Below are 14694 nucleotides of genomic sequence, written 5' to 3'. Positions count from 1 at the left end.
CCACTTTCTACAGGGATACCCGGTTATCAAAACAAAACAAAAAAGTTTTAGAAATACATATTATTTTCATTTAAATCGATCAAAGATAATATTCATAAATAGCAGGGGTTCATTAATCTAATTTGGACCACCTGTTTGGTATGCTTTTCAAAACATTGGTCATAGTAATGAGTTGTTAAAATTATTTTGAGCACATTATCAATCATGGATCAAATTATCAATGATACACGTGATAAATTTTAATATGAATTTTATAACTAAAGATTAATAGTTCGAATCAAATTATTACTGATACACGTGAAATGATTTTAACATGAATTTTAAAGCTAAAGATTAATAGGTTATATTATGGTGGCGTTCATTGGAAATATCTGGGCAAGTAAATCATTGTTGATGATTTTGTAATGCTTTATTAGGAGCAGTTGTTATTCAAATAGATGTAATCATTTAATTACGCTCGTTTGTTTTAAACTGTTTGTTGGAAAATCTCTAACCTTTAACCCTAAGATATGAAAGAGAAATCAACCACAACACATATATTTACATGGAAAACTATTAATCAAGGAAAAAAAAACCCTAAAGAATTAGGGTTGGCCACCCTAACGAATTACAAAGTTACAAATTTCTCTCACAGGAAAACCAATACAAAACTATGAGGCAAGATGATACGTATCTATATGTAGGACGACGGAGTAATGTGGTTGCAGTGCATCTTATGTATGAGATAATTTGTTAGATGTAGTTATTTGAATGTGGGGATTATGGGTGTTGTGTGTGGGTTAAGATAATGAGTACTTTTAGGGTACTTTTTCAGTTATTTTAAGACTCTCATGTATTTAATTCCTATAAGAACGACGACTTAGCAAAGTGGCAAATCCTTGTGGAGGATGTTCCCAAGGTCTTAGGTTCAAACCTCTTGGGCCCCTTCTTATACTTACCGCTAACCCCACCATGCAAATTTATGCAGAGAAAAGAATATAAAGAATCCTATTGGATTTTCAAGATTTACCATCTTGAATTGGTGGTTTAGGTGGTTCGATCTCCCTCGAACGAGGTCATTTTTTATCTTTATTTTCTTTTTTCTCATTGTTTGACAATCTGATCTAATAGGCACATAGTACAAAATGGGTTTATCTTCTCATCAAACATTGACCAATATAAATTGGACCAATATTACCAAGAAGTACAATATGAAATTGCATTTAAAAGCTTGTATCACTCATGCAAGATTATGCACCCTTTGACGTCACAAATTTTCAATTTCTTTAAATCCTATAATTTGACTCGATTGTGAACGTTTATTCATCATTATGTATAAAGATCTCTAGATCTAGAAATGTATACCATGTTAATCAATAAAATATATAATAATCAAGAAAACAAAGGGTTTATGTGGTTCGATTATGAATAATATAAGGGTTGAGAAAGTTTTACTAGGTTTGAGAATGATTCCAGCCCTTACTCATATAATCAAAATACAAAACCGACTCTCTCCTTTTCTTGGTAACCATCTCTTCTTTCTTTGTGAACGATTCACATTGAATATCCAACAAGTTCTAGAACAATATCAAGATTTAAAACCATGAATATGGAACAATAAGCATGTATGCTTGGTGTCGGAGATTTTACCTGGTAAAGTTTAAAATCCAAGAATAGTCAATCTAAACTGGTGCGAATTGAGACTATAATGTGACCACAAAAACAGTATTTTCCTACATGAGATACCACTTCAAAGAAGCAAATGCGGATTCCGAGCCTGGCTAGTTTGAATTGGGCCGCTGATGGCTTGGTTCTAAGCGGACCGAATAATCAATCCAGCCCATCTATAGGCCAGACTAGTCCAAAGCACTGTCCGATCCAGCACATAAGCATTCGGGCCTTTTATGGGCTGGGTCAGCCTGCAAACTTTCTTATATCCTCAACGTCCTTAAAAATAATTTATTAATAAATTATATTAATTTAGTTGACAATCCTCCCCCACCCCACTTTTTCTTTTCTTGTTTTCTTCAATAGTTTATTATTATATTCCAACATTAGGACTTAGAACAATAGGTGTTATCATGAAATAGATAAAGACCATAACTCCTTTCTCTCATTTAAAAAATAATAATGGTAATATGTATGTAAGAGGCAACCCACAGGTATTCATCCCAACTTACCTAGTATGTGTGGTTTGTGGGGGTATTGCATGTACACAGGGGGATTTGGGTGAGTATAGTGCTCTAAGAGGCTAGTTGTCTCGCCCTCTAGTCATTCCGATATCTTATTGAATCAAATCTGAATCAATCATGTCCCAATCCAGCAATATGTTAGAAAGTATATAAATTATATTATATATTTATTGAAATATATGAAGTTTTTTTAGATTTTGTATATAAAATCGGATTTGGCCCGATCTCGGCATGATCTGATTGTTAATGGATCAGATTTGGATCTTAATATTGAATTCCGATAATAAAAAAAAAACCGGATTAAGTAAGAGTTTGATCCAATACTTATTGGATCAATCCCGGATCTAATCTAATGCTTATTGGATCGATACCAAATCAACCCTAATCCAATCTGGAATCGATCCATTGACAGCCCTTTCTAAGAGGTTAGTTGCCTCGCCCCCTAGGTTAGGCCTACAGGTCTGAACAACCCCATCATCAAAAAATCAAAACAGTCATTAAATACCATAATATATAGTGGTGATGAATGCACGCGGTTTTGGAACGAGATTGACATGACAAGGGCACAAAATCATAGATCGTTTTTATCGAGATACACAGGAAAAAGATGTGTAGTTATGTATTCTTGCCATGTCAGCCACCTACCAAGACCACTTGCATTCATCATTATTATAATATATATTACATATTGGAGTTACAAAAAGGTGTAATTGAAACTTTCTTCAATAGTTTCTTTTATATACAAGAAGAGTGATGAAAAGGACATAATCCGTTTTTTTCAAACAAATAAGTTGTGTATCTTACATTTCGATTCGTCCTAATTAATATTAATATTGAGTTCATCAAATAATCATAATCACCACCTTGGGCCAGTTACAGATTTTCCCTCTTGGCCAGCACGAGCAGGGGCGGATTTAGAGTGGGGGCTGAGGGGGCACTTGACCCCACAAGAGTTTTTAAATTTTATGGATTAATGCGCTATTGAAACAGATTTTAACGGTAGATAAAGAAATCTGTCACTATTGCCCCCACAATTTTTTTTTCCACTCTTAGTTGCCCACATAACTATTTTTTTCACTCTTACTTGTCCCTACAATTTTTTTTCTACTCTTGGTTGCCGCTACATGAGCAAAATCCTGGCTCCCCCCTGAGCACAAGGCCAGGAATTATGGCCATGTGTAGCCCATAGTCCTAGTAAGATAAATCTGTCGTGTCAATCGTCACTCAGCGTGGTTAGTATTTCTATATCTTAAGTTTCTCATAGGCAAGTTGGTGCAATTTTGGTAGACACAAGCTAATCTTTATCCACACCTATATAAACTAATCCATACTTCCAAACATTCCTTACTCATACGTGTTCATCCATTCTTTCTCTCCTTGTAACGACCACTTCCCACCCTAAGGGGTCTTATGAAGGCTGTGAGGGAAATGAGATTCTTATTAACATGGCATCGACAAAGCTATCACAATCTGAACGGCTTGAAGGACTCCATTGTGGATGGTAACAAGAGCGACTCGGTTGATGGCATTGTTGATAGTAGAGCGGATGTGTTAATTACTAACTTCTATTAGAAACTTTGGATGGAATGGCAAGTCTCCCTTGAACGTCGATACTGCACGAAGAAAGACTTGGAGATAAAGACTTGCTCATCAGCAGATTCATAAAGATTGGAGATAAAGACTTGCTCATTGCGGATTCATGAAGATTGGGAGTACTATTATTCTTTGATTTTATTTAATTCTATCTTATGATTCTTAAATTTGTGTAGTTGTTGTTCAATAAATGGTTTTTGTTCTTTCTTTTTTTTTTATAACCGGGTATCCCGATTGACAGGGGATCGTCCCGTAACTGGACTTTGCCCAATCCATAGCCCATAGTCTTGTCCAAGGACTAATCTCGGGGCATGTGCAATACCTGCACATTACACGTACCAGGTAAGTGAGGGTACGCTCACGGGTGACCCCAGGGAATTTATGCTCATATTGGGTTTTGAACTCAAGATGGGCATTAACTGCTTTTCGTTGAATAATATGTTCTAACTTCCTTTCTCTTCTTGTTTTGTTTTGCAAACTTATATTCCCACACCAAAATTTTCATCATAACAAACCAAACTTAAATTTCAATTTAGTGGTATTGTATTTTGATTGCCCTCAATTTTCATTTTATACTATTGTACCTATGGAAGCAAAGTATTCGAAATCCTCCTCAAGATTCATAAAATTTTAATTGTTGCCTTGATTCGAGTACGTACAACTTGCCTCAATGGTGTACTTCCATCAAATTCTTCTCTGATGCCCAATTGAATTTTCAATCAAGTTGTCCTATGGTAACTGCACAAGACATTGCATTGCACACTGTGCTGCCATGGAGGTGTGCGAAGAACTGTAGATGCTTTTATTTGTATCTCAATATGAAAAGCATCTACGGTATTGAGAGCACCTCCACATCATCACAGTGCGAAACACAGAGTCCTAGCACAGTCACTTCAGCATTTTCCTTCTCAATTTGTATAATTAAAGTGGGAAAAAATTCTCTCACTTCCAAGTGAGCAATCAATTTGAACAATTAAAGTGGAACAAAAAATCATGTAGTTTTCTTACAGACATGAAAGAAATCTCCAGTCCCTTCAACATTATAACCCCCCCTCCTCTTTGGTGTACCTTTACTCTTATTTGGTGGTGTGATATGTAATTTAGTTAATTGGTTTTGTTATAATTAAAGTTAAGCTGGATCAGCAACTATTCTTTACCTTTGGATTGGTGTGTTATAAGTAAAAGTTGGTGTGTTACCACATTATAACCTCATGTCAAGCAAAATACCAAAAAAATAAATTAAAATTTTGAAAATATCCCCTAATGGAATCTAAGGATTATGGATTCCCATCTAAATTGCACAATACACCTATTTTTATTATTGCCAAATCCATACTTCATTTTTATTCGCGAGAACATTGGTAATGAACACACAATCAATGTAGAGAGTAGAGGTTATTAGAGTATACTAGGATGTAATATAAAAATGTGCAATATGATGCATTGAATCATAGTTTTAGATTAAATCAAATCTTTAAGAGATTAGAATTAGATTGCGGATTAGATGGGTTAGGATTTTCATTTTCTATATAAACCCTCTTAAGATTTCTATAATGATCATCAAAGAGAATTAATAATATTTCATTCTTCTATGATGGTAATACTCCGAGGTAGGACCAGAAAATTTTCTTAAGAGATCAATTCTTGTGTTGTTTTAGAGTTAAACTTTTTATTTTGGGATCCCTACCATAACAATCATATTTAAATACTAAAAAAGAAAAATACATTTAAAGAAATCTGACCTACATTCTTACTTAATTTTTTTTCTTTTTTCTTTTTTCTTAAAATTGGAATATCTATACTCATTCAAAATGGGTAATCGAGCATCCATTGAAACCCCACCCTTACATTGAAAGTGAAGGGAAGAAAATGATTAATATTCCAAATTCCAATAATGTATTCTTGTTTTAGCTTAGCTGGATTCTGCAAAGTAAGATAGAGATCCAAAATAATTCAGCTTTTTTTCTCTCAGATTTCTAACTTTCATTGAGAGAGAGAGAGAAGAGAGAGATTCTCTATGGCTGTGATTGTTGTGACTTGTGAAGACTTAAGAGGACTAATTTGTCCTGTTTACGAGGACAGATTCTACTTGTTCCTCTTCACTGACCATTATCCCCTCTCTCTCTCTCTCTCTCTCTCTCTCCCTCTCTCCTCTGTTCTACACTTCACCATGGGTCAGGGTCACTCTTCTGACTCTTTATCTGGTCACGTACAATGCACGTGCTTAAAGAGATTGTAAATTGTGAAATTAAGGTTTTTAAGGGTTGGTGCATTTCACATTTTTAATCTTTATGCAATAAGTGTCGTGCTATATGTATATATTACATTCATCTCTACTATTATAATGACAGAAGATGGGAGTAGAAGGTGTTCGACACTAAAATTTGTGGTCTTAATGCTCTTTACTTTTATTTTTAAATTTAATATAATCAATGTCATTTTGATAAAATTTTAAGAAAAATTTAATTCAAACATTATTTAATTTTCAAAATTAAAAAAAATATATAACTTTTTTACTATGTAATCTCCAAAAATCTCAATATTTTAAATTACAAATAAATCCTTTTAATACATGTGTGTTTACACGTGCCACCATCTAAATTAAATAATGTGAAGCATAAGTAAATAATGGTAAGAAAATAAATTGAATCTTAAAAATCATGAATATCACAGTAAATAAATTAAGATCACAAGATTTAAGACAAAAATCCTAGATGAATGCTGTTCTTATGTGATAGGTTATATCAGATCTAAAATCCGATCAGTTCTCTTTAGTTAAAATCGGGTCGGGTCTAGTTTGAGAATTATGGGTTCAAATAAGTATCCAACCAATGAGGAAAGGGATTTCTAGTCATTTTTATCCAATGGTTGGTAGCTGTTTTAGCAAACAATTATTTTCAGATTTTCCACGCAATACAACAATTTATAAAATAATAATTTCCTAATTTTTTGTCGTCACAATCAAAAAAAAAAATTTTGTCGAAGTTTTTCGTTGTAGAGGTTTGCAATGTTATCAAACTCACCTTAAGTAAAGATGACTGAAGTTCATATCATGTATTTCAAATAGGTATTTAGATGTGGGGAGTTTCAAACAGATGACCAATGTTAATTGATCAATTTAATCCATAGTTTCCATAGCTATGTAAATTACATAATGGGTCCGTTCGACACCCAACCATTTACCCAACAATTTGCCCAACATGTTTTGTCCTACATGGGTTAGAAGTTTTGGAATGGGCCCATTTTTGGTGAGGAGATCATCCTTACTAAAATTAACTTATTCCAAAACTTAAAACCCCATCACAAATGATTTACAAAAAATGGACAGTCCACGATTTTTTAACTTGTGACATGGGGTTAGAAGTTTTGGAATGGGCTGATTTTTGGTGAGGATGATCTTCTAATCGTAAAGATCATCCTCACCAAAAATCAGCTATTCCAAAACTTCTAACTCATATAGGACAAAACATGTTGGGCAAATTGTTGGGTGAATGGTTGGGTGCTGAACATTTCCCTTACATAATATATGTAGTTTATACATGTATTTGGAGATTAGATGAAGATCTTATCCAATAATAATGTATTCCGGTTGTTATTGGATTGGTCCCAACTCAACCTTGATCCGATCCAAACTGAATCCATTTCTGACTCTACATTTTTATTGTAACTAAATTATAAAAAGTCCTTAATTAGACAAGCAAATAAGAGACAAATATGCACAGTGAGCTAAAACTTGGTACAAGTACACTATCTTGAACGTTCTAGTGTAATTAAACGTTAGTTCATCAACATAGAAATCAAAATAACAACAAAGAGAAAGATCTTGATGGTTAAAACCTGTAAGTTGTTTCATTGCTGCATTAATCGTTAGAGTATAATTGGAAGGTAATACATTAATGTACTTGAGTGATTTCAAAATTCACATCGATTCACACTTTGCTAACATGGATATGAGTACAAAATCATAAGATGCTTTTTCATCAAGATATAAGTGAAAAACATCTATGGTTATGTGTGCAGTTCCATGTCATCTAAAAGTGTGAATCGATGTAAATTGTAAGAGTCTGATAATATGACTCGTCAGGTGGCATATTCAATCAACTCCCTGACGTGAACAAATTCGGGAACTGTTGATCTGTACGTCTTGAGATACATGATTCCCTTGGATACATTTTTTTAATGTATCCCGAGTTGCACATATCTACGATTTTCGAACTTGTCATGTCAATGTCAAGGAATCAAATGAGTATGCCATCTGGCGAGTCATATTATCACGACTCAAATTGTAAAAGAACTCCATCATTACCTACAAATTAAGATTATCTCAGTGGGGGAAAAGCTTTTGTAATTATTAATAAAAATCTCCGGGCGTAGAAAATTCCAGAGTCTTCTCAAAACACCCAAAAAGAACAAACATCAAGGAACCTTGAAGGGGGCATCCATGACTTTCGTCTAAAACACAATAATCATGAGATTCTCTTTGTGCAAAAAGTCTTCTAAATCTTTTGAACTTTTCATGCCCCACAACAAACATGTTTCCTTTTGCTTAAAGCACCATCTATCTTTCATTCAAAGCCGACCAAAGATTGTCAACTTGTTTAGCCTCTACAAATTAATCTTACATAGAAGCTAAAAATCTATTTTAATTAATAAAAAATATTATCCTACAAAGTTAAAATTTTAATTTCATAACTTGATGATGTTCTTACTTTAAAAGAAAGATTCATTAAAAAAATTAATTAAATGCCAAGTAAAAGAAAAATGTGTGATTATAGATAAAGTGACAAAATTTTATTGCACTATTGACCCTAACAACTGACAATTTAAAGGGAAGTTTCTTCAGATAGAATCGGTCTTAAGGTTATTTAATTATAGAGTTGCGATGTGAACAAAGTTTTAAATGTGAGCATTTGGTAGGGATCCTTATTATTATTATTACAATAGAATAATGGTGGTCAGGCAACGGATAACATCAAAAATATTTGAGAAAAATCTGTTTAAACGTGACTTTTTGGGGTTTCTGGTTTACACTTAAAATAATGGTCACTATGTAAGTTTTAAAATTTTGTTATTTTTAAAAGAATCGTGATAATCTGACTACCCCACATGACACACTCAATCGACTCTCCTAACGTGATAAGTTCAGGAACTATAGATCTGTATGCTTTTGGATACACAGTTCCCTCAGGATATATTCTTTTATGGGAAAGTGTAATCGTGTATCCCGAGGCATACAATCCATAATTCTCGAATTTATCACGTCAGGAGAGTCAATTGAACGTGCCACGTGGGGTAGTTGGATTATCACAACTCTTTTTAAAAAATAGTTGAGATTCAGGGCGGTCCATTCTTATACATGGGAAAATTGTCTATATGGCATGTTTGGATTGGGGTGCAAACACATTGGGCTACGTGCATGGCTTGATTAAGAGGCTAAGGTGATTTAAACTCCAACCGTAGCATGCCACATAGACACCTTTCCTCTTTTATAGAAAAGGGACACTACATTGGATCATGAGTCTTAAAAAAAATCGAAATGATCGATAGTAGGTTGAACAATATTGTAATGGTCCTCAAGTATAAATAATCACCATTGAAAATGAACAATTTAACACAAGAGTCAAAGAATGCCAATATCTATCAATAGAAGTTTGACCACATACCGATTTTTGGTGAGGATATCAAAATCAGCCCATTCCGAAGCAAGTAAGGAGAACGACTTTAAAGGCCATATTTTTGAAAATATGGATTGAAAATTTTCCTAATAGAAAATTTGACCATTTAACCTATTTTCTGAGGCATTTATGTGAAGGATGCCTAAAATGATCTTTTAAAGCTTTGAAGAAAACATCTCCTCTCTGCTTTGGTGAATGTTTAAGATATCCCTATGTTTTAAAACTATTGGCATATCTCTTAACCTCAATTTTCTCCTATGGACTAGTGAAAGATGACTTGAAAAACCTTGATGTTTCTTGTCAAAACTAGATGATAATGACGAAGATGATCATTTTCAACAGTCCATAAGAACAATTAAGGTCAAGGGACACGGAATCAATTATAAAACATAAGGATATCTCAAACATTTTAAACATTTTAAAAAAAATAAATACATGTAAAAACCATGTAATTTTTTAAAAAGTGGGCCTCAAATGATTTATATTTTATGTCTAGGAACTTTTGCATATTTTAAAAAGTGCCTCTTGAGATCATTTTTTCAAAATATAAAATCAACTTTTTTTTTTATGATTGGTAAGTCTGATTTTAATGAGATTAATAATAATTATGTGTACTTTCTATAAGTCCGTCCACTTAAAAGTAGTTATATTTAATTTCTGAACAACCTAAGACTACAGTATCATCATCCAAAAACTATCCACACACACACGGCCACGGCCACAAAGGATAATTAGGTCCCAAATAATTATCCGAAAGAAATGCATCAATTACGAACTCTAATGGACAACTATGCATCTATGGACTTCTCCTTACTTTCCTCGGAATCCACAAGCCCTTAGTTTCTTTGTTTAGTTACTCTCTATGGACCCTAAAACAAGAAAGGATACAAACACAATGATCCCTGATTTCTGGCATTTGTGCGATGCTTCAATCATTTTAGGCAGGGACAGAACCAAGGCATATGAGTCCCTCCCCCGGGCACGTGCAATGCCCGTACATCACACGTGCCTGGTACGTGAGAGTGCACCCTCGTGGGTGGTCCCAAGGAAATATTGGTTATTGTTGTGTAAATGTCTTGTATTGTGTTCACCACACAAAGCCCTCGGGGTGAAAAGGGACCCTTCATTACATATATAAAGATATCCAGGGAAGTAAAACTAATGAGAAAATAGTGATTGAGATTGTTCTTATGTTATTCCATGGACATAGGCACACTGCCAAACCATGTAAATCCTTGTGTTTTGTGCAATTGTGTTGTCTTTGCTATGTCGTATTTTCACACTTATTGGAACCAAAATTGCCACTGAGCCACCCCCTCAGAGTTAAAATTTCGATTACCTTGATTCTTGTGAGAAAAGAACTTATCACATGAAACCATGTTATCTATCTACTTCAAATGTTTTGGGAAGTGGAAGATCACCTTGTTAAACCCTGAAAATAAGGGCTTCGGATCCCCCACCCCAATTCCCCTAATCTCACAACATCGTAAACTGCTAGTACGTATCACAGACTACTTGTTCTCTACCTGAAAATAATTTCTCAAAAACCCTACGCATACAGAACACAGCTAGCTAATTCACAATGGGAGAGAGAAATAAATTTCAATCTCTCATGAATATATGTTGGTTTGGAAGAAACATAGTATATATGGTATCCCTACACTATGATAACGATGACACTAGAGGAATAATAAAACAAAAAAAAACCAATAAATCAAAACAAACCCTCATGCAAATGTTGGTAGTCTCTATGGTAACCATCACATAATTTAACTTTATTATCCAAACAGAAACAAGACAGTAAAAGAAAAGGGGGTAAGGTTTCTCACCTTTTTAAAATTTTACTTCTCTCTTGCTGTTTCCCCACAAAAGCTTTAAAACCCTCAAATTTTAAAACTCCAAACAGCCCCTGTACTTATCTATCCACCCCGCACAAAATAAAACTAAAATGGATCTTTTATCAACTTAATTCTTCTCCTCTTCATGTCCTCCTTTGCTGTTATTCTCCTCCAATTCACAATCATCTATCGATGTCTCCAATTCCCTCTTTTCCTGTTCTTCCTCCTCCACATTACTAGAATTCTTCTCTCGAGAGCACGCCATCCGATTCTTCTCTGCTCTGCTCTTCAATGCCTCCAATAACTCTGTAATAGCCTTTCGCTTATCACGCCTATTCTTAATCAAGACCTCACTGATATCAGCCGGAGTCATCTCAGCCTCTTCAATCACTCCTTCAATTTCCTTAAAAACCCCATCTTCCAAATCATCTTCCCCCAATGTCAAATAATTTTTGAAGAGAATCTTCAAAGCCGAGAAAGAACAGTAACTCATGAATATATGCATATCCATTCGCCCACATCGAAGCAATGCTGGATCGAGCTTCTCAATGTGGTTCGTCGTGAACACAAAGATTCTCTCACTTCCACAACACGACCATAACCCATCCGTAAAATTGAGTAAACCCGAAAGGGTAATTGTATTACCACCTTCATCCCCAATTGGACCTGACCCATTTCTCATATCTGGAGTTACTTGATCAGAGTGGTTCCTAGTCTTCGGTTTCTTTCTATTAGTGAGATTGATAGAGCAATCAATGTCTTCGATCACAATTATCGATTTCGAAGTTGTCTTCATCAATAGCTTCCTGAGCTCTGAATTGGTAGTAACTTCGGTTAATTCAAGATCATAAATATCGTAACCAAGAAAATTGGCCATGGCAGCGATCATACTTGATTTTCCGGTGCCCGGTGGACCGTAAAGAAGGTACCCTCTCTTCCAAGCTCGACCCGTTTTCTGATAAAAGGATTGTCCATCAGAGAAATCAAGAAGATCAGCCTTTATCTCAGCCTTCTTGGAAGGATCCATGGCTAATGTATCGAATGTGCTTGGATGCTTAAATGGGACAGATTCCCATGGATACCCTCGCGAATCGAGGGATCCTCCACGCGAATTTGTGTAAAGTAGACGATCCTGATTCTTCCTCCGAATCTCATCCGCCTTTTCCATTATGTAATCGAGATAAGAATCAAGAATCAAGGCCTTATCTTTCTTTTTAATTCGAAGAGTAAAGCCTCTTTTCTCATCAGGGATTGGTCTCCATGAGAAGGTCTGTTGTTGTCTCTGCATTACTATGTGTTCCCACCAAGCGGTGACGCCATTGAAGGTGTCGACAAGGCAATCGTTGTTCGATAAGCCGAATGTGAAGGCACTTGAATTGAGGGCCCGAGTGAGGCTGAGACGATTACCTCTGATTGAAGCAGATCTGCTTAGATAGAGTTGAACAGCATTGTAGAGCTCATTAGTGTTGACGCCATCGACTTCGGTGATGTCAAAGTAGCAGTAAGAGGAGAACCAGTTGAAGACACGGTTGAAGAACTTGATGGATGCAAAGCGTAGTTCTGGAGGAAATACAGCATGGAGTAGGGTCTGACAGAAGGCAAAGACACCCATCAATGAAGCCAAAGAAGTCCAAATCTCCTTCATTTTGAATCTATTTCTCTTTCTCTATCAGAGAATGCGAAGAAAGATGAGATTTTGGGTGATGGGTTTTGTAGTTTGGGGTAATGGGTTTGATTCCTTTTGGATGGTTAATAAGAGATTGGGTTGTTTCTGGTTTATAGAGAAACTTAATGGATTTGGAGTTTGAAGAGATTGGTTTGTTTTTTTATCTGTTTGATCTCTTGTTTGTTACAAAGGAGTGAGAGGAGATGATCTTGAGTGACTGGTGAGGTCGGTTTGTGTTTAGTTTTTATGGAGAAACTGATGGAGTCTGGAGAAATGGGTTTGCTTTATTTCCCTATTGAGGGAAGGAAGCTCAGCGTTATTTATGGTTGGTGAGATGAGAAAAAGATGTGAACTTCTGGGAATTTAAAGAGAGACGTGTTTTGGTCTCTAGTCTCTTTTTTCTTCTTGTTTTGGGTCTTTAGAAGAAAAAATAAACGATTGAGAAACTTGTTTGTAGTGGGAAAAGAAATAGGAGAAAAGGTGGAAAAGGACTCTGAAGATGGAAGATTTTGGTTGTCTTTGGGGATATAACCAAAAAACACCAGAATGGGTTTTTGGAGTTAGAGAGAGATCAAAGATGGTGTTTGATTTCTTGTTTCCTATGGAGGTTCTGAAAAACTTCAGCTTGCAGTGAAGAACTAAGACTGTGACATGAGAGAAGAGATGGATATGTCAAGAGATCTTGTAAAAGAGTCAGTAAAGGAGAAAGGTAGGGTTATGGTGATGGCTGGCTGCAGACCTGTACAATTTAAACACACATTAAATAGAATCTAAAATTAGGAGATTTTCTTTAACATGATGGAGATGTGTGCATGTGAACTTGCAGAACTAAAAAACAGAAAAACAACTAATATCACAACTAATACCAGTTTAAGAAAATTAAAATAGAGAGAGAAAGAATATATAACAAAGAAGGTAAGGTGGCCTACTGTTGCAGGCAGGGCCCCCTATTCACCTCTCCTATTTTGATTTTCTATACTCTCTTTCAACTCTGCAAAAACCCTTCTAAGGTCTCACTACTTCTCTCATTCTTCATCTTTCATACCTTTGGAGTTGTATAGACTTGAAGTGGCCTCATTAACTTGCTGGCACGCTCCATTTATTTGAAAAAATAAAATATTGCTTGATTTGGAAGACAAAATCTTGACAGATCGGAAACTGTGCTTAATAATAAAGAGAGGCTGCCATTGCCACCCCAACTTTTACTTAATCTCAACTATTTTTTTATTTATTTTATTTTAATTGGGATATAATAAGTAAAATTTGGTGTGATAATAGCAACTCCCATAATAGATAAGGATATCTTCTTCATTTTCTTCTCTCTTATCTCTTCACTTTCCTTTCTTGGACTTGCAAATTACAATCTCCAATGGTTCTAGCCCTCATTTAAGGCTTAAAATTTGGGGAAATTAATACATATTGTATCTTTATGTGATAATGCTGGCCATTCATCCACAACAATCCATAGGGTTTGTTGTGATGGGCTCTGTGCAAAGGCACCACCAACCTTCCTAATCTGTCTCAACACCCATGACAAATCCTTTTAATTTTTTTTTTTTTTTAAATAAACCCATTAAATATCATTAAATGGGTTCACCAACTATTCAACAAGGTTTATGTGCAAATTACAGATTAAACCTTGGGATTGGTATTTTATTACAAAAAGATTAACTTTTTTTAATTTTCAAGTTTTTCAGTTGTTCAACCATGAGCTGGAAAGTTATAATCACCGTTTTGGCTCATAGATCAAA

General features: G+C 35.0%; 1 protein-coding gene across 1 annotated transcript; it reads right to left on the bottom strand.

Moving 5' to 3' along the window:
- Positions 1 to 11153: 11153 nt before the first annotated feature.
- On the bottom strand, positions 11154 to 14017 carry LOC147397471 (P-loop containing nucleoside triphosphate hydrolases superfamily protein). The gene is made up of 2 exons (XM_086449165.1): positions 13873 to 14017; positions 11154 to 13682 (listed from the first exon to the last, which is right to left on the bottom strand). Exon 2 carries the CDS (start codon positions 12920 to 12922, stop codon positions 11405 to 11407), a length of 1518 nt encoding a protein of 505 aa, XP_086305291.1. The 5' UTR covers positions 12923 to 13682; positions 13873 to 14017; the 3' UTR covers positions 11154 to 11404.
- Positions 14018 to 14694: the final 677 nt, after the last annotated feature.

This window comes from Akebia trifoliata, chromosome 8 (genome assembly GCF_017979445.1).
Source record: "Akebia trifoliata isolate Shusen 1 chromosome 8, ASM1797944v1, whole genome shotgun sequence".
NCBI lineage: Eukaryota > Viridiplantae > Streptophyta > Magnoliopsida > Ranunculales > Lardizabalaceae > Akebia > Akebia trifoliata.
This window is presented reverse-complemented; position numbering and strand designations above follow the sequence as displayed.

Bases quoted from the DNA above. Each gene is read 5' to 3' on its own strand.
- LOC147397471 (XM_086449165.1), bottom strand. From the start codon at position 12,922: ATGAAGGAGATTTGGACTTCTTTGGCTTCATTGATGGGTGTCTTTGCC.